The 27,508-nt window shown below is 35.9% G+C and overlaps 2 protein-coding genes across 3 annotated transcripts in view; both read right to left on the bottom strand.

The window, feature by feature from the left end:
• HEATR3 (HEAT repeat containing 3) overlaps positions 1-6,934 on the bottom strand; it is a 45,955-nt gene extending 39,021 nt beyond the window's left edge. Inside the window, exons 1-2 of one of the 2 annotated variants that reach the window (XR_458239.3) lie at positions 6,605-6,934; positions 6,226-6,398 (exon numbers count right to left, since the gene is read on the bottom strand). Coding sequence is in view for 1 of the 2 variants with exons in the window: in XM_001371259.5 (XP_001371296.2) it covers positions 6,226-6,398; positions 6,605-6,727 (296 nt within the window). In the remaining variant the exon portion in view is untranslated. The remainder of the gene's footprint in view (positions 1-6,225; positions 6,399-6,604) is intronic. The other variant, XM_001371259.5, reaches the window with a different exon arrangement.
• Positions 6,935-14,205: 7,271 nt separating this feature from the next.
• CNEP1R1 (CTD nuclear envelope phosphatase 1 regulatory subunit 1) lies at positions 14,206-26,383 on the bottom strand. Its single transcript, XM_056812269.1, has 6 exons — positions 26,117-26,383; positions 24,652-24,723; positions 19,397-19,470; positions 16,794-16,903; positions 16,635-16,689; positions 14,206-15,772 (listed from the first exon to the last, which is right to left on the bottom strand). The coding sequence occupies exons 1-6, from the start codon at positions 26,139-26,141 to the stop codon at positions 15,731-15,733; spliced, it is 378 nt and encodes a 125-aa protein (XP_056668247.1). The 5' UTR covers positions 26,142-26,383; the 3' UTR covers positions 14,206-15,730.
• Positions 26,384-27,508: the final 1,125 nt, after the last annotated feature.

Raw genomic sequence — 27,508 nt, 5'->3', positions numbered from 1 at the left:
AAGTTAAGATTTGAAGGGAAACTAGAGAGAGGCAAGCAAACAATCTTTAAAAGGATTGTCAGATGGAAGAATTATGAAACTTTGTCTGGTCCTGGAAAACAGAACTAGGAAAGTAACAGAACATTACCAGGTCATCTAATTCAGCTCAACATAAGGAAGATCTTCCTAACAAATGAATAAAAGAAAGTGAGCTACCTGGGAAGGTACTAAGCTAAACACTGATATAGAAAGTAGTATGGCAGGAAGTAGATGTAACACAATTTCTCACACCCTATCCAAGATAAGGGGTCAAATGGATCCATGATTTAGACATCACAAATTAGAGGAACAAGAAGGAATTAATTTTCAAATCTCTGAATGAGGGAATATTTCATGACCAAACAAGGGATAGATAGGATCACCAATGAAATTTAAAAAATTTTGCACAAACTAAAACAACATAGCCAAAACTAGAAGTAAAGTAAATAACTGGGGGGGAAAAATCTTTGCAGCAAGTTTCTCTAACAAGGATCTAATTTCCAACAATATAAGGAACTGAATAAAATCCATTCCCTATCTGATCAAAGGCTATGAATGGGTAGTTTTTGTTTTTTTTTTTTAAGGAAGAAACCAAAGCTATCAAGAACTCAATGAAAAAAATATTCTAAATCATCAGTAATTAGGGAAATGAAAATTTAAACAACTCCAAAATTCCACCTACTAGGTAGCATAAATGGAAAATGGCATTATAGAGGAGCTATGGAAAAATAGGCACATTAATGCATTGCTGGTGGAACTGTGAATTGGTCTAACTAGGCTGGGAAGTAATTTAGAACTATGCTCCAAAAGTTGCTAAACTGTGTACATGCCTTGACCTAGCAAAACCACGACTGGGCCAAAAGCCCAAAGAAATAAAAGGAAAAGAGTTCATACACATAAAAATATTAATGGCAGTTTTTTTGTTTTTGTTTTTGTTTGTGTGGTGGCAAGGAATTAGAAACTCCAAGGGGATATCTATCACCTGAGGAATAGCTAAAGAAATTATGCTACACAAATAATGGAATACTATTGTGCTAGAAGAAATAATGAAGGGAAGATTCATATATGTGAAGTGAACAGAATCAGGATAACAATTTATACAATATCAATAACAAAATTTGAAAGACTTAAGAACTCTATTAAAACAGTAATGATTTTAGACTACTAATGATGAAGCATTGTACCCATCTCCTGATAAGAGTGCTGATGGGTTCGGGATGTAGAATGGAACATACTTTTTGGACATGGCTAACACAGAATTTTTTTTTGCTTGACTATGCATATTTTGTTACAAGAGCTTTTTCCTCCTTCCTTTTTTTTTCCCCAGTGGGGGGAAGGTGGGGAAAAATATATTTTTGTTCATTGAAAAAAATAACATTTAAATTTTTAAAAGTTACAGTATCTTGAGAGGAATGTTTATGAAGTAGCTGTCCAGGATGAAAGCGATATATGATGTCCTCAGATTTCGTTTAGGTTTAAAAGAGTCTAATATTACTACACTTTTCAGAAAGGCATCATAGAGTAGTAAAGGGTTATCCTTAGAGTTTGGAAGACCTAGGTTAAAGTCCCTCCTATGTGGAAATAACCTCTCAGTGCTGCAGGCAACTTTATTTTATTTTATTTTATTTTCTAAGTTTTGGAAAGTTTTATTTGATTAATTTAGAATATTTTTCCATGGTTACAAGATTCTTGTTCTTTCCCTCCCCTACCCCCATATCCCTCCCATAGCCAACGCACAATTCCACTATGTTTTACATGTGTCATTGATCAAGAATTATTTCTATATTATTGATATTTGCACTAGGGTGATCATTTAGAGTCTATATTCCTCATCAACCCATGTGATCAAGGAGTTGTTTTTCTTCCCACAGACAACTTTAAAAAAAGTCTAAGTTACAGAAGACAGTGATGCTATGTACATGGTAAGGTCATTGGTTTTAAATGTCAGGACCAAACTTCAAAATCCCTACCTCTACTGTGTGATGCTGGGCAAGTCACTTAGTCTCTTGAAGGGACAGAACTAGATGACCACTGAAATCCCTTTCCAGATTATATAACCTTATGAAATGATAATCTGTTTTAGAAATAATTTCTCACTAGAAGCTGGTACTTTGAAAAAACAGACAAAATAGACAAAGTACTGGTTAATCTAATTAAAAAAAGGAAAGAAGAAAGGCAAATTAACAGCATCAAGGATGAAAAGGGGGATCTCACCTCCAATGAAGAGGAGATTAAGGCAATCATTAAAAACTACTTTGCCCAACTATATGGCAATAAATATACCAACCTAGGTGATATGGATGAATATTTACAAAAATATAAATTGCCTAGACTAACAGAAGAAGAAATAGTTTTCTTAAATAATCCCATATCAGAAAAAGAAATCCAACAGGCCATCAAAGAACTTCCTAAGAAAAAATCCTCCAAGCCTGATGGATTCACCAGTGAATTCTATCAAACATTCAGAGAACAGTTAATCCCAATACTATACAAATTATTTGACATAATAAGCAAAGAGGGAGTTCTACCAAACTCCTTTTATGACACAAACATGGTACTAATTCCAAAGCCAGGCAGGCCAAAAACAGAGAAAGAAAATTATAGACCAATCTCCCTAATGAATATAGATGCAAAAATCTTAAATAGGATACTAGCAAAAAGACTCCAGCAAGTGATCAGAAGGGTCATCCACCATGATCAAGTAGGATTTATACCAGGGATGCAGGGCTCTTTCAATATTAGGAAAACTATCCACATAACTGACCACATCAACAAGCAAACCAACAAGAACCACATGATTATCTCAATAGATGCAGAAAAAGCCTTTGATAAAATACAACACCCATTCCTACTAAAAACACTAGAAAGCATAGGAATAGAAGGGTCATTCCTAAAAATAATAAACAGTATATATCTAAAACCATCAGCTAATATCATCTGCAATGGGGATAAACTAGATGCATTCCCAATAAGATCAGGAGTGAAACAAGGATGCCCATTATCACCTCTACTATTTGACATTGTATTAGAAACACTAGCAGTAGCAATTAGAGAAGAAAAAGAAATGGAAGGCATTAAAATAGGCAAGGAGGAGACCAAATTATCGCTCTTTGCAGATGACATGATGGTCTACTTAAAGAATCCTAGAGATTCAACCAAAAAGGTAATCGAAATAATCAACAACTTTAGCAAAGTTGCAGGATACAAAATAAACCCACATAAGTCATCAGCAATTCTATATAATTCCAACACAGCTCAGCAGCAAGAACTAGAAAGAGAAATCCCATTCAAAATTACCTTAGACAAAATAAAATACTTAGGAATCTATCTCCCGAGACAAACACAGGATCTATATGAACACAACTACAAAACACTTTCCACACTACTAAAAATAGACTTGAACAATTGGAAGAACATTAACTGCTCATGGGTAGGTCGAGCCAATATAATAAAAATGACCATCCTACCCAAACTCATCTATCTATTTAGTGCCATACCCATGGAACTTCCAAAATTTTTTTTTACTGATTTAGAAAAAACCATAACAAAGTTCATTTGGAAGAACAAAAGATCAAGGATATCCAGGGAAATAATGAAAAAAAAATACAAAGGAAGGGGGTCTTGCAGTCTCAGATCTCAGACTATATTACAAAGCAGTGGTCATCAAAACAATTTGGTACTGGCTAAGAGACAGAAAGGAGGATCAGTGGAATAGACTGGGGGCAAGCAACCTCAGCAAGACAGTATATGACAAACCCAAAGATCCCAGCTTTTGGGACAAAAAATCCACCATTTCATAAAAACTGCTGGGAAAATTGGAGGAGAGTGTGGGAAAGATTAGGCTTAGATCAACACCTCACACCCTACACCAAGATAAATTCAAAATGGGTGAATGACTTGAACATAAAGAAGGAAACTATAAGAAAATTAGGCGAACACAGAATAGTATACATGTCAGACCTTTGGGAAGGGAAATACTTCAAAACCAAGCAAGAATTAGAAAGAGTTACAAAATAAATAATCTGGATTACATCAAATTAAAAAGTTTTTGTACAAACAAAACCAATGTAACCAAAATCAGAAGGGTAGCAACAAATTGGGAAACAATCTTCATAAAAACCTCTGACAAAGGTTTAATTACTCAAATTTATAAAGAACTAAATCAATTGTACAAAAATCAAGCCATTCTCCAATTGACAAATGGGCAAGGAACATGAACAGGTAGTTCGCAGCCAAAGAAATCAAAACTATTAATAAGCACATGAAAAAGTGCTCTACATCTCTTATAATCAGAGAGATGCAAATCAAAACAACTCTGAGGTATCACCTTACACCTAGCAGATTGGCTAACATGACAGCTATGGAAAGTAATGAATGCTGGAGGGGATGTGGCAAAGTGGGGACATTAATTCATTGCTGGTGGAATTGTGAATTGATCCAACCATTCTGGAGGGCAATTTGGAACTATGCCCAAAGGGCGATAAAAGAATGTCTGCCCTTTGATCCAGCCATAGCACTGCTGGGTCTGTACCCCAAAGAGATAATGGACAAAAAGACTTGTACAAAAATATTCATAGCTGTGCTCTTTGTGGTGGCCAAAAATTGAAAAATGAGGGGATGCCCTTCAATTGGAGAATGGCTGAACAAATTGTGGTATATGTTAGTGATGGAATACTATTGTGCCAAAAGGAATAATAAAGTGGAGGAATTCCATGGAGACTGGAACAACCTCCAGGAAGTGATGCAGAGCAAAAGGAGCAGAACCAGGAAAACATTGTACACAGAGACTGATACATTGTGGTACAATCGAAGGTGATGGACGTCTCCATTAGTATCAGTGCAATGTCCCTGAACAATCTGCAGGGATCTAAAAAATACTACCCACAAGCAGAGGATAAACTGTGGGAGTAAAAACACCAAGGAAAAGCAATTGCTTGACTACAGGGTTGGAGGAGATAAGACTGAGGAGAGACTCTAAATGAACACTATAATGCAAATTCCAACAACAGGGAAATGGGTTCGAGTCAAGAACACATGTGATAACCAGTGGAATCATGCGTCAGCTATGGGAGAGGGAAAGGGTGGGGGGAGGAAAAGAAAATGATCTTTGTTCCCAGTGAATAATGTATGAAAACGATCAAATAAAATAATGTTTAAAAATTAAAAAAAATAATAATTTCTATGCTGCCAAGTTCCATACAGGGATGAAATAACATGTGTGAAAGAAAAAAATTAGCTACAGAACCAATTCCTTTGCTTCCATCATTCTGGATTCTCTGGTATAAGAGGAGGGAAAAGATCCTGCCACTGAAAAAAATGTTCAAACTAGTAGGCAACAAAAAGCAACAGCATTTAAGTGACTATTACATAATCTAGCATTATGTCTAGGTATACAAGAGGAAATAGTTCCTACCAATCAAAAGATCACATTTTAAGAAAATAATAATTAACACTTACATAATTGGCAAAGCACATTCATTACATGTTATCTGATTCGATCCTCACAATAATCCTGTGAGATAGGTGCTATTTTCTACATTTTGCAAATGAGAAAATTTTGGAGTGATTAAATGACTTGACCATGATCGCATGACTAGTGTGTCTAAGGCAGCATTTAAACTCAAAATCCAACACTTCATCCATTATACCATCTAGCTGTCTCTTAATGTCTACCTAATGTCTAATACAAATATAGGTAAATGCCAGGCATACATATATCAAATACACAGTTAACTTTGGTGATAGCAGTTGGAGAAGGGGAGAGGGTGGCTGGATGAAGCACCTGAGTCAAAGTATTGAAGGAAATGAGGGAGATCATACCCCACTCCTGCGGATTGAGAGGATCCCTCCTGTCAATTGGTTCACCTAGTGGGAGATGCAGAACCTCTACCCCCACCTAGGGAAATAAGGATCTCTAATATCGGTGCCCTCATCTGGCTAAGCTAAGAAGAGTGAGGTGAAGGATGTAAATCCCACACTTACCTGACTCATTCCAGGGAACTAAGAATTCCTACATCTCCCCTCTCCCCAACCCTGGCCCACCATTCAACACCCCCAGCCCCATGCTACCTACAAGCCAGACCTCACTAGGTTCACCAAAGGGTTGGGGGTGGGAACGAAGGCCGCTTTCCCCCGCCCCCCAGCACACCCACCCCTCCCATCCCGGGGTCTTTAGATCTCGTCTGGGGTCCCACCCGGTCCACTCACCTCAGGGCGCCGGCCGCCGTCTCCCGCACGGCCAAGCTGGGGTCGAGCAGCAGTGGCCCAAGCTGCCGTACGGCGTCCCTGCGGGTCAAGGCAGAGATGGTGGGCTGCTGCTGCGCCAGCCGCGCTAGCCCCGCACAGGCGCACTCACGGACCTCGGCGCTCGGATGCTGGAGCTGCGGACAGAAGGGGAGGAGGGTAGGGGGTGTCAAGAGTAGGAAGGATCCGGAGGACGACGGTTGAGACGACGCGCTGAGGGGAGTTGAGGGGAGAGAAGAGGACGAATGAGTAGCTCGCGCTCAGTTCTAACCTGTCCACGCGCGGTGAGGAGGGGGAAAGAAGGAAGGAAGAAGAAAGAGGAATCTGATTTTGGCGGCTTCACCTTTTCTAGGAGCTCCACAGCCGGCGAATCGCCAAGTATGGCCTCCTCATTCTCCACTGTCTCACGTTCACCCGTGGGAGAGAATGGAGGCCGTTTGAAGCGCTTGGTCTTGCTCTTGCCCATGGCTGCAGCGCCGGTTGGGAGATGTGGGAATCTGTGGACAGGACAACCGAAAGGGTCGGAAACCAAACTTGCTAACCTCAAGAAGTTCAGCTGGATCCGCCGTAAAGAACCTCAGAGCACACATGAGAAACAGTGCGCAAGCGTGGCGTGAAGGGCAGATGGGGGCTGGGGCTGAAGGCGCAGAGAGCACGCAGGCGTAGAGGAGAGGCAGTAGGAAGTGGGCGGAGACAGAATTTGGTCCCAAAAGCCCATAGGATTTTGTAGGTAGAAGTTAGGATTTTAAGAATGATAGAAGTGGCAAGGACACTGGAATTTATCTAGCCTGATCCTGTCGGATTACAGTCCCCCCCTCAAATTTGAAGCTTATAAAGTCACTTGGCCAATATCGCTCAGTGGCCGAGCTAGGATTCGAACTTGGGTTCTTTGATTTCTAAAGCCCTTTCCACGGCACTATACCACTTCAGGGATGTTAGAGGAACATCTCTAAGTCTGGAAGAGACTTCACAAAGCAACCAGTCCAAACACTTCAGTTTACCAGTGAGGAAACTGGACAAAGAGGGCACAAGAAGTATTAAGTGGCAGAACCAAACATGGAGACTCCAAAATCGGTGCTATTTCCCCTTGATTAAGCCCATTCTCGTTAAAGGTTTCTTTTTTTTTTTAAACCCTTACCTTCTGCCTTAGAATCAACACTGTGTATTGGTTCCAAGGCAGAAGAGTGGTAAGGGCTGGGCTTTGGGGATTAAGGGATTTGTCCAGAGTCACATAGCTAGGAAGGGTCTGAGGTTACATTTGAACCTAGCACCTCCCATCTCTAGGCCTGGCTCTCCATCCACTGAGCCACCCAGCTGCCCCTAAAGGTTTCTTTTCCAAACAAATAATAGCAGTATATTCGAATTTAGGTCTAGATTAGGCTGTCAGTGCTGAAGCAGGAGAATTAGTGAATAAACCACAGTTTAGCACTTTGGTTTAGGACTAGAGTTTTACTAAGTGTTAGGGATTTGGGGTTGATGAGCTAAAGAGAAGAGTGATTATAGTTCCATGCCCATCAAGGATCCAGACCTTTCCAATTAAATCCAAATTTAAATTAAATTAAATCCAAAGCCTTCCTGAAAACTGGGTAGAACTGCCTAAGGTTTCTGAAAAGTAGCTGGAAAACTTCTCTCTGAATCTCTGTAATTCAGAACAACTCAAAATTATCTTTGCCTGCTATCCTTACCCCTCCCATATCTCTATTTTGTTTTGCCAATCCAGTCCATTGTACTTTTGGTACTCCTGTTACATTATATTTATAATTATAAACCCTCTCATATTAGATCACTTCTTACATTCCTTATTCTATTCTTAGAAAACTGGCTCTCCTAGAATTTTTTTTTAAACCCTTATCTTCTGTCTTGGAGTCATTGACTCCAAGGAAGAAGAGTGGTAAGGGCTAGACAATTGGGGTTAAGTGACTTGCCCAGGGTCACACAGTTGGAAAGTGTCTGAGGCCACATTTGAACCTAGGATCTCCTGTCTCTAGGCCTGGCTCTCAATCCACTAAGCAACCCAGCTGCCCCCTCTCCTGGAATCTTGATTTGCATTGGTAGATGTGTTTCCTCACAAGGAATTCCCTAAATCAATGAAATGACAAAACCAATACTATTCCTTTATCCTGTAAAATAAATACAAAAAATAGCCATTAAAAAGAATAAGATAAAGGTGAAATAACATAGAAAAATATCCATAGAAAATAGAAACCTTGAGAGAAGTTTATTGAGAAAGTAAATGAGATGATCAAACCTATTTTTTAGCAAAATCACTTTGGCAACTGTGTGGATAATAGATTAGAGGAGGGACAAGTTTAAGGCAGAAAAAACAAAAAGGAGGCTATTTCAGAAGTGCAAGATGTGGTAGTTGTATGAATAGAAAAGGGAAAGATGTAATTGGGAGATGTGAAGATAGATTTAGTAAGATTTGGCAATGGATTAGATATGCGGGATGAAAGAGAATGAAGAATCAAGAATGACACTAAAGTTTCAAACCTGGGTGACTAAAAGAATCTTTGCCTCTCAACATAAAAGGGGTAGGTTTTGGGGGGAAAGTAATGAACTCTGAAATGCAGACAGCAACCTATCCATAACTAAGCATCCTCTGTGACTCTCTATACTAAAATGGACATAGAGTATCTTATGTTGGATATGTATGTTGGGGGAGGGAAAAGGGATTTAACTCGTGCAGCTACAGGTGTGGGTTCCTAAATTGTGACTAGGTTACAGTGACTATAAAGAACTTCTTCCCGAAGCAGATGGGGGCCTAACAATGGAATTAGGTTTCCATACCAACCAGAAATGTACAACCCAGAGATAAATTTGACTGGGAAGCTTAGCATTGTTTTTTTGTCTACCTAGTGTGATTTAAATCACTTATTCACTTAGGGTTAATATTGAAGCAATGGGAGGGGTGGGGATGGATCTGAAAGAAATATATCAGTTAAGGATGGCTTGGGTGTTAACATTTGAACTAATTCAAATATTCTTATCAAAAGTAAAAAAATTCTGAAAGTATACAAAAAAGCATTTAGAAAAATCTGATGTCAAAATGAGCAACTGTACAACTCCACATAGAAAACTTTACCAATTTTTTTCATTACCAATGTAAAATCTCTATGCAAAGCAAAATAAAGGAGCTAATAGCAATACTAGAAAGACAAAAATGTTCTTTTGTTACAATTGGAAAGACTGATACGACTAGCATGCGATGTATAATTGGCAAAATAAATAATGAAAATTTTTATCTTCGGCAAATAAAACTGGTTATTTTGAACAAATAATTTGGGAACATTGTTATGTTCTGATAGAAATTATTATAAACTACATTGTTACCAAGTTAGAAGTTCTTTGAGGGCTCTGCTATAAATTGAAACATCTCATTCATTTGAAGCAAATTATTTTTGTACCGCCACTAGAATTATGCTGAAAGGGAAGAATTCTATTACTGTGCAAAAAAAAAAAAAGGGTAGCATTTCTACTTTCACATGTATAATGAATGCTATTTGAAATGAGTTTGCAAACTTAGTCTAACATCAAACTAATTAATTTTATCTCATCTATTTAAAGAACCTAATGATGGAGATTCTAGCTACAGATTTACCATTAGCAAAGTCATTTAAAGTAATATCTCAATAAGCAACTAAGTGAATTAGAGACAAATCTAACAAAAAACATAAATAGGCTAGAAATTAAGGACATGGGGAATTTCAGAAAAGTTAGTTATGACAAATATCTGGGGATAATGAAAGAGAAATACAAAGTGATATACATATTTCTCATCTGTGTGTTGTATTTCTCATCTGTGTGTTGTATTTTATAAAAACTGACCATGTGCTAGGGCATTAAAAACCTCATAAACTCAGAAAAGCAGAAATACTAAAAACATCCATTACTGACTACAATAAAAAAATAAAAATCAAAAAAGACCTTTTAAAGAACGAATTTAAATTTAAACAGAAACTAAATAATTTAGTGCCAAATTAGTAAAAAAAAATCAATATATATATTCAATAATAATTCAATTAAAGAAAATTACAAGAATAAGACAACATACCAGAACTTTTTTGGAGGGATTAATGGACCACTTCTACAGCCAAAGCAGTCTTTAGGGGGAAGTTATATCTCTAGACACCTCTACACTATTGATGATGCTTTCTATCCACTTCAGGAAAAAGAGGTAATGGATTCAGGGTGCAGAATGAGACATTCAATTTTTGAAGATGGTCAATTTGTTTTGCTTGATTATGCATATTTATTACATGGAATTTGGTTTTCTTTGGTTTCTTTATCCAAAGGAGTGTGGGGCTGGATAGAAAAAAGAAATCTTTATTAATAAATAAGAAAATGAAAAAACCCAACCAAGCAAAATAGAAATTCTGAAAATAGATGAACAAAAAAAACCCCATCATATTGATAAAACTAGATGCTTAAAAATATAAATAAATCAGTAGCTAATCTGATTTAAATGGGAAAGACCAAACCGTATCAAAGATAAAAAGAACTCATAACAAATAGATAAAGGAACAAATAAAAACTATTTTGCTCAATCATTTGCCAATAGAATTGATAAATAAATTGGATGAACATTGACCAAACTACTTTGTACCCAGTTTCCTAAGTGAGGGGGCTGATCTTGATATTTCAGTTCTAAATCTATGATCCTATAAAATAGACAATTTAAATAACCTGTTCTCAGAGAAAGAAATCAAACTATGAAGAAAATCTCAAAGAAAAACATGCAGGAACAAATCCATTTACAAGTTAATGCTACCAAACATTTAAGGAAAAAATAATTTAGGTATGTTTGCCAAAATAGGGACAGAAGTAATATGGAAATAGGTATCAAGTGATAACATTTGTACGACCCAGTGAAATTGCTTGTTGGCTCTGAAAGTGGGGGGAGAAAATGAATCATGTAAACATGGAAAAATATTTAAAAATCAAAATCAAGATAGGGACAGAAGGAATCTACCAACTGCCTATTAGGCAAAGTTGATACATAAACCAGGAACATATAGAGCAAAAACCAAAAAGTCTAGACCAATATCGCCAATGAACATTGATGCAAAATATTATCTAAGAGACTATAACAATATGTTAAAAAGGTTAATGATCACTATGATCAGGTTGGAATTATGCCAAGAATGCAGAGCTGATTCAATATTAGGAAAAATATATACATCATAGACCATATTAAAAATAATGACAATCATATATTGATAAAGATTCTTAGCTGGGGTTGGTTAACTTATTTTGAAAAATATTCAGATATTTCAATATAATTGATTTCCTTTCTAATCCTATGTACTGGTGCATTAAAAATAATTTTGAGAATACCTAAGTTTTACCCCACTGTCAAAAGATGTCCATGAGATAAAGGTAAATTCTGACAATAGATACAGAGGAGAAAAAAAAATCCACCCTTAAGTGATAAACATTTAAAACAAAAGAAAAAAACTCTTCTTTGCCAGATTTTCATTTCAATTATACTTACTAACTTTGAGTACCACTGTACTCTTATGTGGGTACCCATTTTCCCCAAGGACATTTATATGTATATTTTTGTGTGCTCCAAGTTTGGAGTAGGGGGGGAATATTTTGTTACTGTCATTTATGCTAAGCCACTTTATAGTCTTTGAGCTAATCGTGTCTACTATTATAAGAACACTCTTGGAGGCTTTTGAGCTATGGCTTTGGGAGCATAGACACACAAAATACCTAAAACCTGTCAATTTGGGGTAGTTGCCCAATATATGGTAGTACTGATACAATATATATTACCCACATCAAATGGCCTTCATTGCCGCAAGGCAATATTTTATTCCTAATTTAATCACTTGCACTCTCAGGAATTGCTCTTGCAACCCTTTTTTCTCAAGCCTCCAGTAGTGGTCATCTCACACTACCCTCATAGGTGTGGCCCTTCCCTCATAACTTTTTTTTTTAACTGGGGAAAAAAGAAATCAAGGAAGTTGCTAAGAACTCTCCTCATCTCAAAAGCTCTTGACATGATCTTCCAACATTTCTTAATTCTCTGAAGTCTTTCTTGCCAAAGACCAACCCTACTAATATGTAGCCATATTTTAATTAATTTCATTTCCAGATTGCTCCCAGCAGCAACCTTTCTCTCTAGTGTTCACTCTCCCATCTGTTGTTGGTTCTATGTCACTTACAAACATGCCTAAATCTCCCATGCTTAAAAATGCCTCACTGGATACCACCACCCCTGCTATTGTTTTCTCTATTCTTTCTCAGCCATACTCCTGAAAAATGTCATCTACACTTGATCCTTCTACTTTCCTTCCTTCTCACTGTTTTGGCTTCCACCCTCAACTCAAATTGACTTTTTCAAAATCATCAGTGAGCTCCTAAATACCAAATATAAATGACCTCTCAATTTGCATTTTTGATGCTTTCAGAAGCATTTGACACTCCTCATTGGCCTTCCCATGTGAATTTTAGATTTACTCCACCTTAGTCTTTAGAATTTTAGCAACCAAGGTTATGTATACACCCCCACTTAATGATTAAATGTGGGAAGGATGGCATACACCAGCAAGTAACAAATCAGAAACAACTGACTGACCCCCTGGGCTGTTCTAAACCAAGTTTAAACCACCATTGGTACATGTGAGACACAGGGAATGATGTAAAGAACTGCCTATATATTTCGTGTCACTTCCTGTGATCTCTCTCAGAGATCTAATTTTATCCCCAACACCCAATACTGCTCTCTTCTGATTCTCCTCATCTGGGTCCTCTTTCTTAAGTCTCTTTTGCTAAATCATCATACATGTCACACCTATTGTGAGTGTATCCCATGGTTCTGTCCTGGATCCTTTTTCCAAATACACTCTTATTTGGCAACTTTATCAGCACCCATGAATTCATTTACCATCTCTAGATATAAGACTCTATCTACTTAGATATAAATATCCATTTCTAGTCTCATACCTGAATTATCTTTCCCTCAAAACTTGCCGGTTCTTCAGAATTTTCCTATTTCAAGGATACCATCATTCTTTCAGGAACCCTGCTTATCAAACTCCATGTCACAATTTCCAAACATACACATTAAGTTGCAAAATCTTGTGATTTCTGTTTCATTTCCCCATACACACATGACCTGGACTAACAATCGAAATATATCCAATTCCTACCTCAAGCATCTTTCCAGTCCAATCTATTCTCCACAAATCTGCCAAAGCAATTTTCCTAAACCACAGGTTTGATGTCATCCTATATTCAATAAATTCCAATGGTCCCTGATTACCTCTAATATCAAAATTAAAGGTGGCACTTATTTCCTACTTTCCAATCTTTGTACACGTCACTCTTCATATATTTGCCCATCCACCCACTCTTTATCTTCTGTATGCACTCATGTATGCACTGTTTGGAGCCACATATCATCTAGGTAATCCTAGCTAATCACTTTTCTTCAGTTATCTAGGCAACTCTCTTGACTAGAAGCTACAGATAAGTGAATTTCCTAATCTAGTAATTAATTCCCTAGATAAATGAAATCATAGGTCTAACCCCTACTCTATGGATATACTTACATGTGTAAATGTTTTCTCCCCCCAATAGAGTATAAGTTCCTTAAAGGCAAGAATTTTACTTTTGTCTTTATATTCCCAGCACTTAGAACAACCTATAGTAAGAACTTAAAAATTCTTGATTAACTGGATATACTTCAATAAGAGTAATAACTAGGGAGCCAAGAAAGTATGTTTATAGTTCCAACTATGTGGATTTGGGCTCATTATTTTGTGTTTGGGCCTCAGTTCCCTCATCTGTAAACTGAGGGGTAAGGATTAAATAATAAATTCCCATCTAGCTTTAAGTCCATAAGTTTTTGAAAGAACTGATACAAAAAAGGCAGAGACCTAAATAAAGGTCTTATGGTGACAGTAATTAAATCTAATTTTCCTAATTAAGAGCAAATTTAGACTGAAAATTAGAACTTGGTTTATTAGTCACAGATTTTAAAGTAAAATACATAATTTTTAATAAATGTTTTGACAAATTTTCATATTTTAAGTCTAAATTAATGTAGATTTATAGTACAAGGAAAAACAAATAGAACATTTATATATATAAAGTGTTTAATTTTTATGCACATATTTACCTACAATATTTACAGAAAATAAAACAATGTAGAAACATGAGAATAGACATCTCTTCAGACTTCTTAGGAGCTGAGAGTCTTATTGCTGTAGTTCAACCAAAGAATAACATCTTATACACAAGAAAGCTGGGAGATCAATTTTAAGCTGAATGGCAGCCTTATTGAAGAGTTTTGTTTTTAAAAAAAATTAAATTGTTACTGAAAGTTCAGGTTTTTTGTTAAATGAAATTAAAAGGATGCTCACTAATAACTTAAAACCCTTTCAAAATAATAAGTAAAAAGGCACCTCCAGAATGTTAAAATATTTATAGCAAACCCAGGCATTTACTTTTATGGGCTATTATAGTGCATGTGGCTATTCTGCATACATGGTATGTCATTAACACTTACTCTCTAAGTAGTGAGAACTGTAGACTATTTTGTGGCACTGTTAACATATTACCTTTTCAGATGGTAGAGTAAGATCATAAATTACACTTCTGCAACATGAGTGTAATGTTATGATTACCACAGCATAAAATCCAATTATCTAAAATAATACAACTACTGAATTCCCAGATACTACATAATTTATAACTGAATTTTCATATTCAGAAACCTGTGAATTGTTTTTAAAAGCATTTTAAAAGTATATTTAAAGTTATATTGAACGACAAATGAAAATCAAGGTGAACTAGTAAGCAAAATCACAATGGTGGCTGAAGTTCTGTATGTAGTTTGACAAAAAATGTTATCTCAAAATATCTGTAATTTCTTACCACATAATGGAGACGAGTTTTTCCTCAACCTAAGTTCAATTTGATGTGTTTTTGTTTTTAAATCTACTTTCCTACAACACCATTTAAAGAATAAGTTGGGAGAACAAACAATACAGCCATATGCAGTAACTATTAATAAAAAGCTGTGGGAATGGCAAGTAGGTGTTCTTTAAATACTGGTGCAGGAGAACAAAGGTCCACACAACATGTTTTTTCTTTGCTTAACATTGGCATTGATTTGCTATTTACAGTAGTTTGCAAAAATACATTATAAAAACTGAATGAGGTTCTGTCTCTAAGCTTTAACTTAGTAACTGCAATACATACTTCATTTGCAATTACTCTTGCAGGAAATGAAGTACTAAAGTGACACTAATACTGAAATACAGGTAATCAAAAGTACCAAAAGCACTGATAACATGAGAAATCATCAAGACAATCTGGGTTAATATTGCACACATCTTGTCAGTTGTTGCTAAGACTTTCATATAAGTAACTGTAAAAAGGAATCCTGTATGGCTTTTCGCTGCATCACATATTTGAAGAAAAGGCTGTTTCAGGTCCCATGAGAATGTATAGATTGTCATTGAACATGAGGCCTAGGTTTCAAAATTAGCTTTCCTGTCTGGGGAAAAAAGAAAGAAAGAAAATTTAGTTTGTACACGTTGTTATAAGGAAAATTACTTTAAACAAGTTTTTTAAAAATTCTAACATCTCTGGTTATTCATGACCTAGAAACTAATTTTGTTTTTTAATCACAAGGGTTTTAATAGCTTTTCTTCTAAACTTTTTGAACATTTTTCTCTAAATTCATATATCTGATGCTTTCCCATGATGTTTACTTGAAAATCAATGATCCATTAAATGAAATAAAACAAATAACTATTGCAAATAGTGAGGAATATTTCATGTTCATCAACAAGTAAAATTATTTTAATAACACAAATAAAGCTGAGTAGTTGACCTAAATTTAAATTTATACAACACTGGAATTGGAGTTTTAAATATTTTAAAAGCATACTGGGATTTTGCAGAGTACTTCAGTCCACAATAAATTAGCACAGAAGCAATATTAAAAGAAACAAAATAAACACCCATACTCTTAGTATTTTTGCCCATAACTTTTCCTTCTGATCCCATTACATAGAAATGAAATTATGCTAGCTAAAAAATAAACACCTACTGTATTACTGCTAAATATATCATCCTGAACATGAATCCTATTAATGAAATTACTATCAAACAAATTTTTAAATTCTTTTAAATCTAAGATCAATTATTTTACAAATATGACAAATCTAAAGGAGCCATGATGAAAAATGCTATCTACCTCCAGATAAAGAACTGATGAACTTAAAGTGTAGATTGAAGCCTATTTTTTCCCTTTATTTTTCTTTGCTTTTTTTGGTAACATGGTTAGTGTGGAAATATGTTTTGCAGGAAAAAAAAATTTTCACATATAACATACAAGTAAAAAAATTACTTACATCATCACAAGACATATTATACTCAGCTAACACAGTTCGACATCGGGCTGCTATACTATATATATGTAGTCAAAGGAAAATAGCATTATTTTAGAGAAAATTAAAATTAAAGTCTGAATAGTGGTTCCAGAATAAAACTCAGCCACATTTAAAGGATACATTGATGGTGCTACCACTCTCTTGTGTATTCCAGCAAAGAACAACCCTATCAGAGTGATACAGCTGATTGTAAAAAATGGATGATTCCATAAAGACGTAAAGAAGGATACCTATATCAATAAAGTTTTAATTATTTTCAAAATTATTATTATTGGTTAAACTATACTCTTACCTGCATATTCCTTTTAATCCTTTTATTTTCTAAGCTAACAACATAATGAAAATTATCCTAGTTTTCTTTATTGCGATGATGTGTGAAAATTTGGTTAAGCATCTGAAATTTATGTAGCTTGTTAATATTTCCTTATCCCTAGTATTCACTACATGACCAAAATCAGTACTATCACACACTCAGTATTAACATTTATCCAATGCTAAGTAGAAGTGTAAAACATGAAGCCTGTCTTATAAGAGATTAAAATTTATTTGGGGGAGGGGGGAACAGCTGCGTAGACAGTGGATTGAGAGCCAGGTCTAGAGACGGGAGGTCCTAGGTTCAAATCTGGCCTCAGACACTTCCTAACTGTGTGACCCTGGGCAAGTAACTTGCCCCCCCCACCCCCCCCAGCATTGCCTAGCCCTTGACACTCTTCTACCTCGGAACCAATACACAGTATTGATTCCAAGACGGAAGGTAAGGTTTGATTTTTTTTTTTTAAATATCTATTTGAGGAGGCTAAACTAATAGGAAATAATTTTTTTTGAGCAATATAAGACTGTATATAAGTGCTAAATCATGTGATACAACTTAGTGATGTAGAAATTCAGAGAAAAGTAAAACAAATAATGTGGACTTCAATGAAGAGGTAGATTTTGTGCTAGAATTGAAAGACAGTTTGAGTTTAGATGAGCAGAAAGGTCATTTCAATGTAAAGGCACAGAATCATAAATTTAGAACTGGATGAATTTTAGAAGTCACTTAATCCTCATTTTATAGATGAGAAACTGAGTCCTTGAAATGTTAAGTGCCTTTGGCTAAGGTCACATAGGTTTTCAAGTAGCAGACTGGAATTTCTGAACCTAAATATTTCCTTTAATCATTTTATATTCTAAGCTAACAAAATCTGTGGGCTGTCACCACAATTATCCTAGTTTGTTTTTTTTTATTGCTATGCTAAGTAAAGATTTAATTAAGAAGATTTTCTGATTTCATACCCTGCACTCTTTTCACTGTGCATGTAATAGATTAATGGGAGTTTGAAGGGTTAATCTTACTGGAAAAGATGATTCATGTCAGAGAATGTTAGAAAGTATGATATTGTTAAATCTAGTAAGCCTTCTAATTTTTTTTCCAATGAAGAATGGTCATTTTATTATATCTGTATTTTAATGACCAGAAATGGGAGCATGAATGGAAAACAAATGATCTCACTGAAAATATTTCCCCTTCCCCAAAATGGAAAAGCATTAAAATATACCCCACTTTCAATTAGCACCAACTTTTCATGGTAACAAAAAAATAGAGCATCTTTCTTCCCATTCAAAGCTTTTCTAAGGATCTAAGACAAAAGCAGCAGGTAAAGAAAACATAAGGGGACAAATGGGGCTAGCTAGGTGGCTCAGTAGATTGAGAGCCAAGCCTAGACATGGGAGGTCCTGGGTTCAAATCAAGTCTCAGACACTTCCTAGCTGTGTGACTCTGGACAAGTCACAAACCCCATTACTTAGCCCTTACCACTCTTCTGCCTTGTAACTAATACACAGTACTGACTCTAAGACAAAAGGTAAGGGTTAAAAAAACTGTAATGGGGCATTTTAAACCCAAGTTTCTTGATGGAAATCTTCTGTATTACAAGATAATCTTCTGGTTTCCTTAGGGGCCGCCTACTATATCACTCCTTCTGGTTTCCATCCCCCACGATTCCCCCAGGTTTAAATATATCCTTTAATGTTGGATACTTGGCCCTGTACATCAATTAATATTCTCCAAGAGGAGTTACAACTGCAAAAATTCCCTAAGCTTAGGTATAAAATTAATCATCTGAGATATCTTGAATTTTCAGTGGCATTTTGAACTCCAATGAGGTTTACAGAGGCCCAATCCTAATTGTCTAGCAGCTCCTCTTTTCATGTCTCAATCCCAAATTACATAATTAGTGACCTTTGATATTAAATAAGCACTTGGATTATATGATGGTTCTATGGTTCCATTTACATTAGAAAAGCATGACTCTATCACTACATTTTCCTTTTACATTGCCTAAAAAGGTTACTGATACACTTTCTACAGGTGACCTTTGTATGTATAAAGGAAAAACCAGGGAATTTTTTAAAACTGTGATATAAATAAATAAATAAATGTTTTATTATTTTATATATATAATATATATGTTATTTATATATATTGTGTTATATAATTATATGTAAATAAATATATGATAATAAAATAATATATTAAAAAAACAAAACTTGTGGTAATAGTTACAGACTATAAATTAAGAGCAGAAAGTTTTACATCAAAGAAAGCCATAGATGAAAATACCATAACTTATTGCTGCAAAATAGTTTGATTTTGGCAAATGAACACAAAAAATAGTCTTCAACATGATTTATTTTTCTTAAGAACAACAACAACAAAAAAAAATACCCTAAATTACTTCTACCTTTTGTGTCTCAGGATCTATCAACCAGTTCCAGGCACCAGTAGCTGTACAGACGGACACCACTATAAGAATCACTGATGAAAGATCAAAACTAAATTAGTAATCAAACTTCTCACATAATACCAGAAAAAACAATTTCTAATAAATGAGAGCTATAAGAGGCAGTACTAAGTAGAGTATCACAGAGAGATCAGAGAGAATACCCTAGATTCCCTTGACTTGCCATATTATATGACTGAAAAATTCAACTTCACACTGTGACCTAATATTCAAATGATATATGCCCCATTCTGGTTTAAGTTTCTTGGAAATTAAAAAGCTTAAAAACAAATATTTCATAAAAATTATGTAAATGTGACATATCGACTCTAGAAATAAAACAAAAACATCATACCTCAGAGCCCCTAACAGACTACCATTAAAGGATTTTTCCTCCTCAATAACTACAGATAAATTGATAGAAAAGTTTGACTAAAGAAACAGAATTTTCTTCAAGGTACTTAAGGGATGTATAGAGTATAAATTATAGGAAGAAAAAAAGGAAAACTACTGTTAAAGTAAGATTCCCTGAGCAAAGAATGACTATTCTAGAAACTAAAAAGTCAAAATATTCTACCATTAAAAAAAATTTCACATTAATTTTTTTTTAAGTTAAGTACACATCTAAAATATAGAGCAATACGTTTTGAAAAGAAGATATAATTGTTTAGTCTATTTTTTAAAAGGCATGTATAGATTAAAAAGGAGATTGAAATCATGCTTGTATCATCTGAATATGAGGCAAAACTAATTATTCAAATTTTTTGACTACCCTACACTTTTAGAGGTTAATCAAAAGAAAATACATGTTTTTTAGGGCTGGGTTCATTTTAAATATCAGAGGATATGGAAAATTTCCTAAATCTACAATAATAATAATATCTAACATTTATGTAGCTCTCACATTATCTTATTTCAGTAGTGCTTTAATACAAACAATATTCATAACTATAATTCTGAGCACTGTGTGATTTTGAATCTTCAAAGATTAAATTATATTCATTATGCTGTGATTAATTACCTAGGAAGGTATGCTAATAGTTTTAAAAGATTTTTCCATTAAGATTAAAACAAAATCAGTTTTCAAAGTTAAATCTTTTAACCAATTAACTAAAATATTTAATTCCATGAGAATTCTGTTTAATCATATTTCTTTAACCATATATTAGTCAGTACATAAAAAGAACTATTCTAACAACATCTGATAAAATGTACACCAAAATCCTAGCCACCAGTTTTAAAAGAAGTAATAATAATAAAGTCCCTCAAAATCTAACAAAATTGATTTGAAAAAGCAAACACTTATGAAAAAGAATGCTATTCACCTCCAGAGAAAGAACAGTTAGAGATGTTAGAGATGAAAACAGATGATTTATCACTTGTTTATTTGGATATATGATTTGGGGTTTTGATTTTATATGATTAATCTCTTACAAAAATGAATAATATGGAAATATTTTTGCATGATAGCACATGTATAACGGGGGGGGGGGGGGGGGGGAGGGGTTGGAAAAAAGAAGAAAAAAGGAAAAAGCAAACATTTTAAAAAGCAGAAAGATTAGGGGCAGCTAAGTGGCTCAGTGGATTGAGAGCCAGGCCCAGAGACAGAAGATCTTGTGCTCAAATCTGGCCTCAGACACTTCCTAGCTATGTGAACCTGGACAAGTCATTTAACCCCCATTGCCTAGCCCTTAGTATTCTTCTGTCTTAGAACCAATACATGGTATTGATTCCAAGATGGAAAGTAAGGGTTTATATATATATATATAAAAGCCAAAAGATTAAGAAATAACAGAACTATAAAAACCTGTTATAAATGCTCTTATTTAATAGATTCAGTTATAACAGGGGAAATCATATGTTCATATGCAATTACATATATATCATTTGGTATTTGGATGTAACAGACCTTTGAGGTGCAACACAGGATGATTCATTCATTTAACATATTTTAATTATGTGCAGGATATTAAGCATCTACTGTGATAGATACTATATGACATGCAAAGTTTAAATAAGAAACAAACCATGTCTTCATGAGCTTACAGTCTAGTAATGGGATAAGGCAAAAACAGAAAACTATAACATAGTTTTTGATATAGAAATACATCAAACAGCTTCAAAGCAAAGTGCTATAGTTGGCACTGGGTTCAGGTTTTAAAAGGTAGGAATCCAAATGGTGATGAAGAGAATAGAAGACATTCTAGAAATAGGAAACAGCATGAGTAAAGTCAGAGAGGTGATAGAGTGTAGGGTATGTCCAAAAGAGACAATATTTTGAACTGTTTAGTGCCTCATAGGTATTAAGACAAAATTGCCCAAGATTGTAGATTCTTGGATGCCAGGGAAAACAGATAATAAGAAGCCACTGAAGATTTTTGATCTTTTCTGCTCATGACCAAATCTATTCAGAAAAAAAAAGGTTATTTTTGGCAACAAGAGAGATTAGACCAGTAGGAGAATCAAGAGAGTGTATTTTGAAAGCAATGAAAAAAGTATCCAGTAGGAGACAGTAATCAATAGTGTTAAAAACTCCAGAGAGGTCAGGATATATGAGAATGGAAAAAATTGCCACTGGATTTGGCAATTAAATCATCATCAATGACTTCTGAATGAACTGTTTCGGTATGGTGGGTAGGACATAAGGCTGAGTGGAAGGGGTTAAAATCTAACATTACATTACATTGTTCATTAAGAGTAGCAACTGTTTCATTCTTTGCATGTATAACCTTGTCTAGCACAGTTCCTGAATATAATAGGCATTTAATAAGCATTTATCTATTGATTAAAGGGAATGAGAATAGACTAGTGAAGCCTTAAAGGTACAGATTATAAACCTTAAAATTTCTTAGACTTATAAATGTTGGAAATTTCACCATTGGGAAATTTCATACTTGAGAAAATTTCCTACTGATAGTCTATTGGAATGTGAACCCCATTGGCATGGGAGAATCCTTCTCCTCCCTACTTAAGATTACTTTAGGACAGAAACCTTTTGCTGAACAATGGAAAGGGCTTTGACCTATGCTTAAGCATAGAACAGGAAGTTCTTTGAGTCATGATTGATTTTAGAATTGATACAATAGAGATACTTGGAATGACAGAACCAGGTCTTGGAACTTCCAATCTCCACCCTTCTCAGGGTAACAGGATTTAGGAAGGGCTGCAGCAAAGGATCAAGATTTTATTATTTGAGAATATGACCTTCAACAGACATGTGCAAAGCCACAGACCTCTGGGCGGTCCTGGGTTAAGCTAGAGCCACCATTGGCACAGGGAAGACATGGACAGTGATTGGTAGATGTGAGAACTGAGGGGAGGGAACTTGGATGGTTTCCTTAAAGATAGCGGGGTCTGAGGACTGAAGGTGGTTGGAGAGGTTTTGCTCTGAGAGGTTGTGCTCTGAGGAGCTTGCTCTGAAGGAAGCTGGAGGTGGAGGCCCCTGAGACTGTTTCTCCATTTTGGTCACGTGAGTGATAGGGACTGATCTCTTTTCTTTGCCTCAGCTATCTAAGGGCTTGGGCCTTTTGGCCCAGCCTAAACAGAGGGGGTGTTTAAGCCCTATTCCCCCCCCCCCCCCTCTCTCTCTTTCTCTCTCTCTCTCTCTAATACCTTTCTTCCTCCTGTTTGTAATTAAACTCCATAAAAGGTTGACTGCTGACTTGAGTTTTCATTAAGGAATTACATAGCTGAATTCCTTGGCGATCTTAAATTAATATATATCAGTCTTTTAAAGTGATTTCCTTGTCACAAGTTAGACAATTTTTAAAAAGTTTAGTATATAGGGTGAGAGCTAAATAGAAGAATATAAGAAAGTCTTTTTAAGGATTATGTAAACATGTCTATAGGCTAATAACACAGTAGAGAATGAAGATGAATGAGATAAGTTGACTGATGGATGGATTAAAGTCTCAAAAAGATAGGATGGAATGGACCTTACTGAATAGTAGTGATAACCTTTTTCTGTAAAGACTGGGTGATGATGCTACAATCTGTGAGGAATGGAAGAGTTGAAAGAGCTCATGGTGAACAATCTCAGCCTTCTTAGTGATAATCTTAGGAGGTTAACCATGTTCTCTAAGTGGTGATGCTGTTAGAGTAAGAAGAGAAAATGTTGAGAACAGGTGCTATAGGGAATGAGAAATGAAGTCCAAAAAATATGATGTAGTCAAACAGTACCTAGGGCTTATGTATGTTACATATCACAAAATTATCTTAGTTGAAACCACACAATATATAGTGTGGTGTTGTGACTTTATTGAGCAAAATTCAGCAGCCCAAGAGAAACTGAAGAATGGTGGTAATTCCGGGATAAGAATGCATAGGTCAACATTGATGGAAGGTTAAAGGGACAAAGTATTTTACAGTGGTAGTTAATGAAACATCAGTGAGAGATTATTAGCTCAAGACCAGGAATGCCAATGAGTCAAGTCAGTCAGAACTAACATATAGAGTGAATGAAGTAGCTTAATGTAAGGTTGGAAATAAGGAGACTAGAAGAATACAGACAGACAGATCAAAGAACTAGATCTCATATAATGGCAAACAGTAGGTTTAACATGATAAAAGAGTTGAATGAATAGGAGTAAAATTTCAAAGTTCCAAATCTTAGAGGTATAATACAATTCTAAAAAATTGTATGATTCTGAGATAGTGAGATCTTCATAATTTTTCTCTTAGTCTCTTCAGACTAAGAAATTTGAGGCAATTAGTTATTCAGAACATGTTGTTATCACATTTCAAAAAATCTTTAAGTTCCCACAGGAAATAACTGTATATTTTTTAAATGAATTTTGTACTATGCCTGAAGATGATTGAAGAATTGTATATTATCTTCTAAAATGCCATAAATACACCCTAAAAAGACTATTTACTAAGTATAGGTTCTCAATCCACTTCATGGTCATGATGTTTCTTCTAATTAAAATTTCTCTTAATTAATAATTAATGAAATTGTGTATAACCTAATATATTATTAAGTTTGGGCATTTTATTACATTTATTTTATATCAATTTAAAAAATTACAAATGTAAACATTTTAATGACAAAGATACAAATAATCTGAATAGTCTCTTTTAATGGAAAAGCCACAGTGGTATCTTGCAAATGTGCACATTTTCCGCATAAAATTTGAAACAAAGTAAATTACTCCTACAGAAGAGAAAAATATTGAATATTAATTCCTCTTCTCTTAAAAAAAATTCAATTAACTTACTTCTCCAACGTCCTGTAGCAGGTTGTAAACAAGAAATATATTCAGTAAGTCTTCTCTCAAAAGCCTTGAGATCTAAGGTGAAAACATTTAAGAATACTAGTCACTGATACTGGTTTTCTCTTTTAAGCTAAACTATAATTATTACAAATTGTTTACAATTCATTCATCAAGTTACATGTTATTTATAACCTCAGCTTTAAGCACTGATTGGAAGTATTTCTTATTGCCATTTAACATGAAGAAACTGAAGCACCTGACTTACTGAAAAACTATACATTACGTTATATTAAATGACAGTCATCAGAGTTGGACATTCAGTCGAGTTTTCTCTGCTACAAAGTAATCTAAACTTTTATTTCTCTTAAACCCTTTTAGTACTGAAAATTACACACACAATAGTAACATTTTATTAAACAACATATGGAGTTTTAATTTTACCTCTATTTATTCTATGCTTTTTATAACTTGAGAGATGAACTAAACACATGACAATTTGACTTTACAAACATGTACTTAACAGTTGTTCATAATTAATTTAAAAGGCATTTCCCCTTCTCTAAACTTGTCTAATCTTAAGCAAGTTGAAAGAGGCATTCACTTTAATATTTGTACCATCTTAAAATAAACAACAAAAGACTAACACAGAGTAGTCCCATTAAGTGAATAGAGGCCTTGAATTATTTACAAAGAACTACCCACACAACTTGAGAGGGTAGGGATACTGGATTGGCCTTGGAGTCAAGAAGTCCTACCTCAGACACACACTAACTGTGTTAAGTAAGCCTGTTAACCTCTCAATGACCTAGACAATTTTCTAAACTATAAATTACATCAGAGTCGCTGATCTGCATCTGGAGACCAAATTCCTACATAGAGCTTTACCCTACCGAAACCCTCCTCCCGAAAATCTGAAACTTACAACCGACTGTCTAAATAGCTGAAAGACGTGCCTGAGTGCATGGTCTTAAGGCCTGATTATACACAGGGTTGTTAACTTGAACCTAATTTTGTTTTCATTCAAAAAGGAGAGTCATAAGTTCTATCTTACCACCGTTAGTATCAGACACCACCGTAAGGCACTATTAGAGTGGTTTAATGGCCTTATCTGGGGAGGGGGGACACAGACCACAGACACAAACACACACACCTGATCAAAACTGAAGGACCAACAGCCAGAAGCTTTTTCCCCAGAACGAAAGGGCTGGGGCTGGGACCGGGGCTGTCCCGAGAGCTCCAGGAAGGACCCAGAGGCTTCTCCACAGGACATGCATCCGCCCCGCCCTCCCACCTCCCCTGGGCCCCGGCCATGGCCATGGCTCCGCTGGGCCTGGGCCTCCCGGACGCCCCGGAGATGAGGGTCTCCTCAGCTTCCCTCCCCCCACACACACACCCCCTTCGACCAGCTACAGAGTGCAGCCGCCTACTGGGCGGGCGTTGGGAGCTCCGAGTGTGCTGGATTCCCTACCTTCCGCTTGCTCCAGCGAGTTCATGTCGGGCGGCAGCTCCAGTCACCGCCACGGCCCCGTCCGCATCCCGACCCCGGCCTCAGCCCCGCGGCAGCCCCCCACCCCCTCAGACAGCCTCGGTCCCAACCGTCCCTCACCCCCTCCTCCGAGCCCGGCAGCCCCTCACCTACACCCAACTCGCTCATTGGGCCCCACTACCGTACCCCCAAACTAACCTGGCTTCCCATTGGCTAGGGAGAACGCTCGCCGCCTAGCCATTTTAGGATAGGACTCCACCCCCTTACCCCCAAGTGAGCGAGTGCCTCGGGTAGAAGGACCACTTCCTAGTCTGGTTTGGCTCCTCCCGCTGCACCGGGTACGGAACTGCACCCTGTCAAACGTCTTCTTGTCATAATGTCTGGAGCTTCCAGTTGTTGGAAAGAAGCACCTTCCTAAACATGCTCTTCAAGCTTGTTCTTCCTTCCTGGTTTCCCTATTTTTCTTGATGGCATTTCCCCAAGCACCAACGGTAGAAATCTGTACTCAGTTAACCACGGTGGCTTCCTATTGCTCCCTAGGCTAAAATATAAACTCCTTTTTGGTTTTAAAAGTCCTTTACAAACTGGTCCCAATCTCTCTCTTCAGACTCCTACTGAGAAGTCCAGCTAAACAGGCCTTCTGTCTGATACATAAGTAGGAGATTGCAGTGCTCCTTGCCAAGAATGGTGAGAAATAAGAGACAACATATTCCCTGCACTAAGTGAAAGTCAAGAATCATTTTAAAATCACTGACACTGAATGTAGCATTTACAACAAACATCAATTAACCAAGTATTGAGCCAAACATGAGATAAAGCTCTAAAAGGAAGAATCAATTACAATTATTTTTCAAGATGAAAATGTGATCAATTTAATAAGGCTGATTTTGAAGACAATTTGATGTCTCTCCCCACTCCATGTATATCTTTGTTTTTATATTCTGTGAGATAGGTGCTACTATTACCCTCACTTGGAAATTGAGGCAAATAGAAGTTAAATGACTTGTTCAGAGTCCACAGCTAATGTGTCTGAGATCAGATTCCAACTCAGCTCTTTCTGGCTCCAGATCTAGCACTATATCCATTATGCCACCTATATTAGAGATGAGGTTATATTATGGATTGACTGAATCCTGATACCATTCATTCATTCATCCATCCATCCTTTCATTCAACAAGCATTCATTAGGTAACTGCTTTGTGCAAGACCCTTCTGATATAAACAAACAAAACTAGTTACTGACTTAAAAGAGCTTATATTCTTTTGGAGGAACTTATATTCTATTAATCATTTTGTGACAGTATATGATTTAATAATTTTAAAGTAAATATAATTTATAATGAACAATAATAAATAACTTAAAACCAAAATAT

The sequence above is a fragment of the Monodelphis domestica genome, chromosome 1, assembly GCF_027887165.1.
Source record: "Monodelphis domestica isolate mMonDom1 chromosome 1, mMonDom1.pri, whole genome shotgun sequence".
NCBI classification, from domain to species: domain Eukaryota; kingdom Metazoa; phylum Chordata; class Mammalia; order Didelphimorphia; family Didelphidae; genus Monodelphis; species Monodelphis domestica.
The sequence above is the reverse complement of the archived record's forward strand: the minus strand, read 5'-3'. Positions and strand labels throughout refer to the sequence as shown.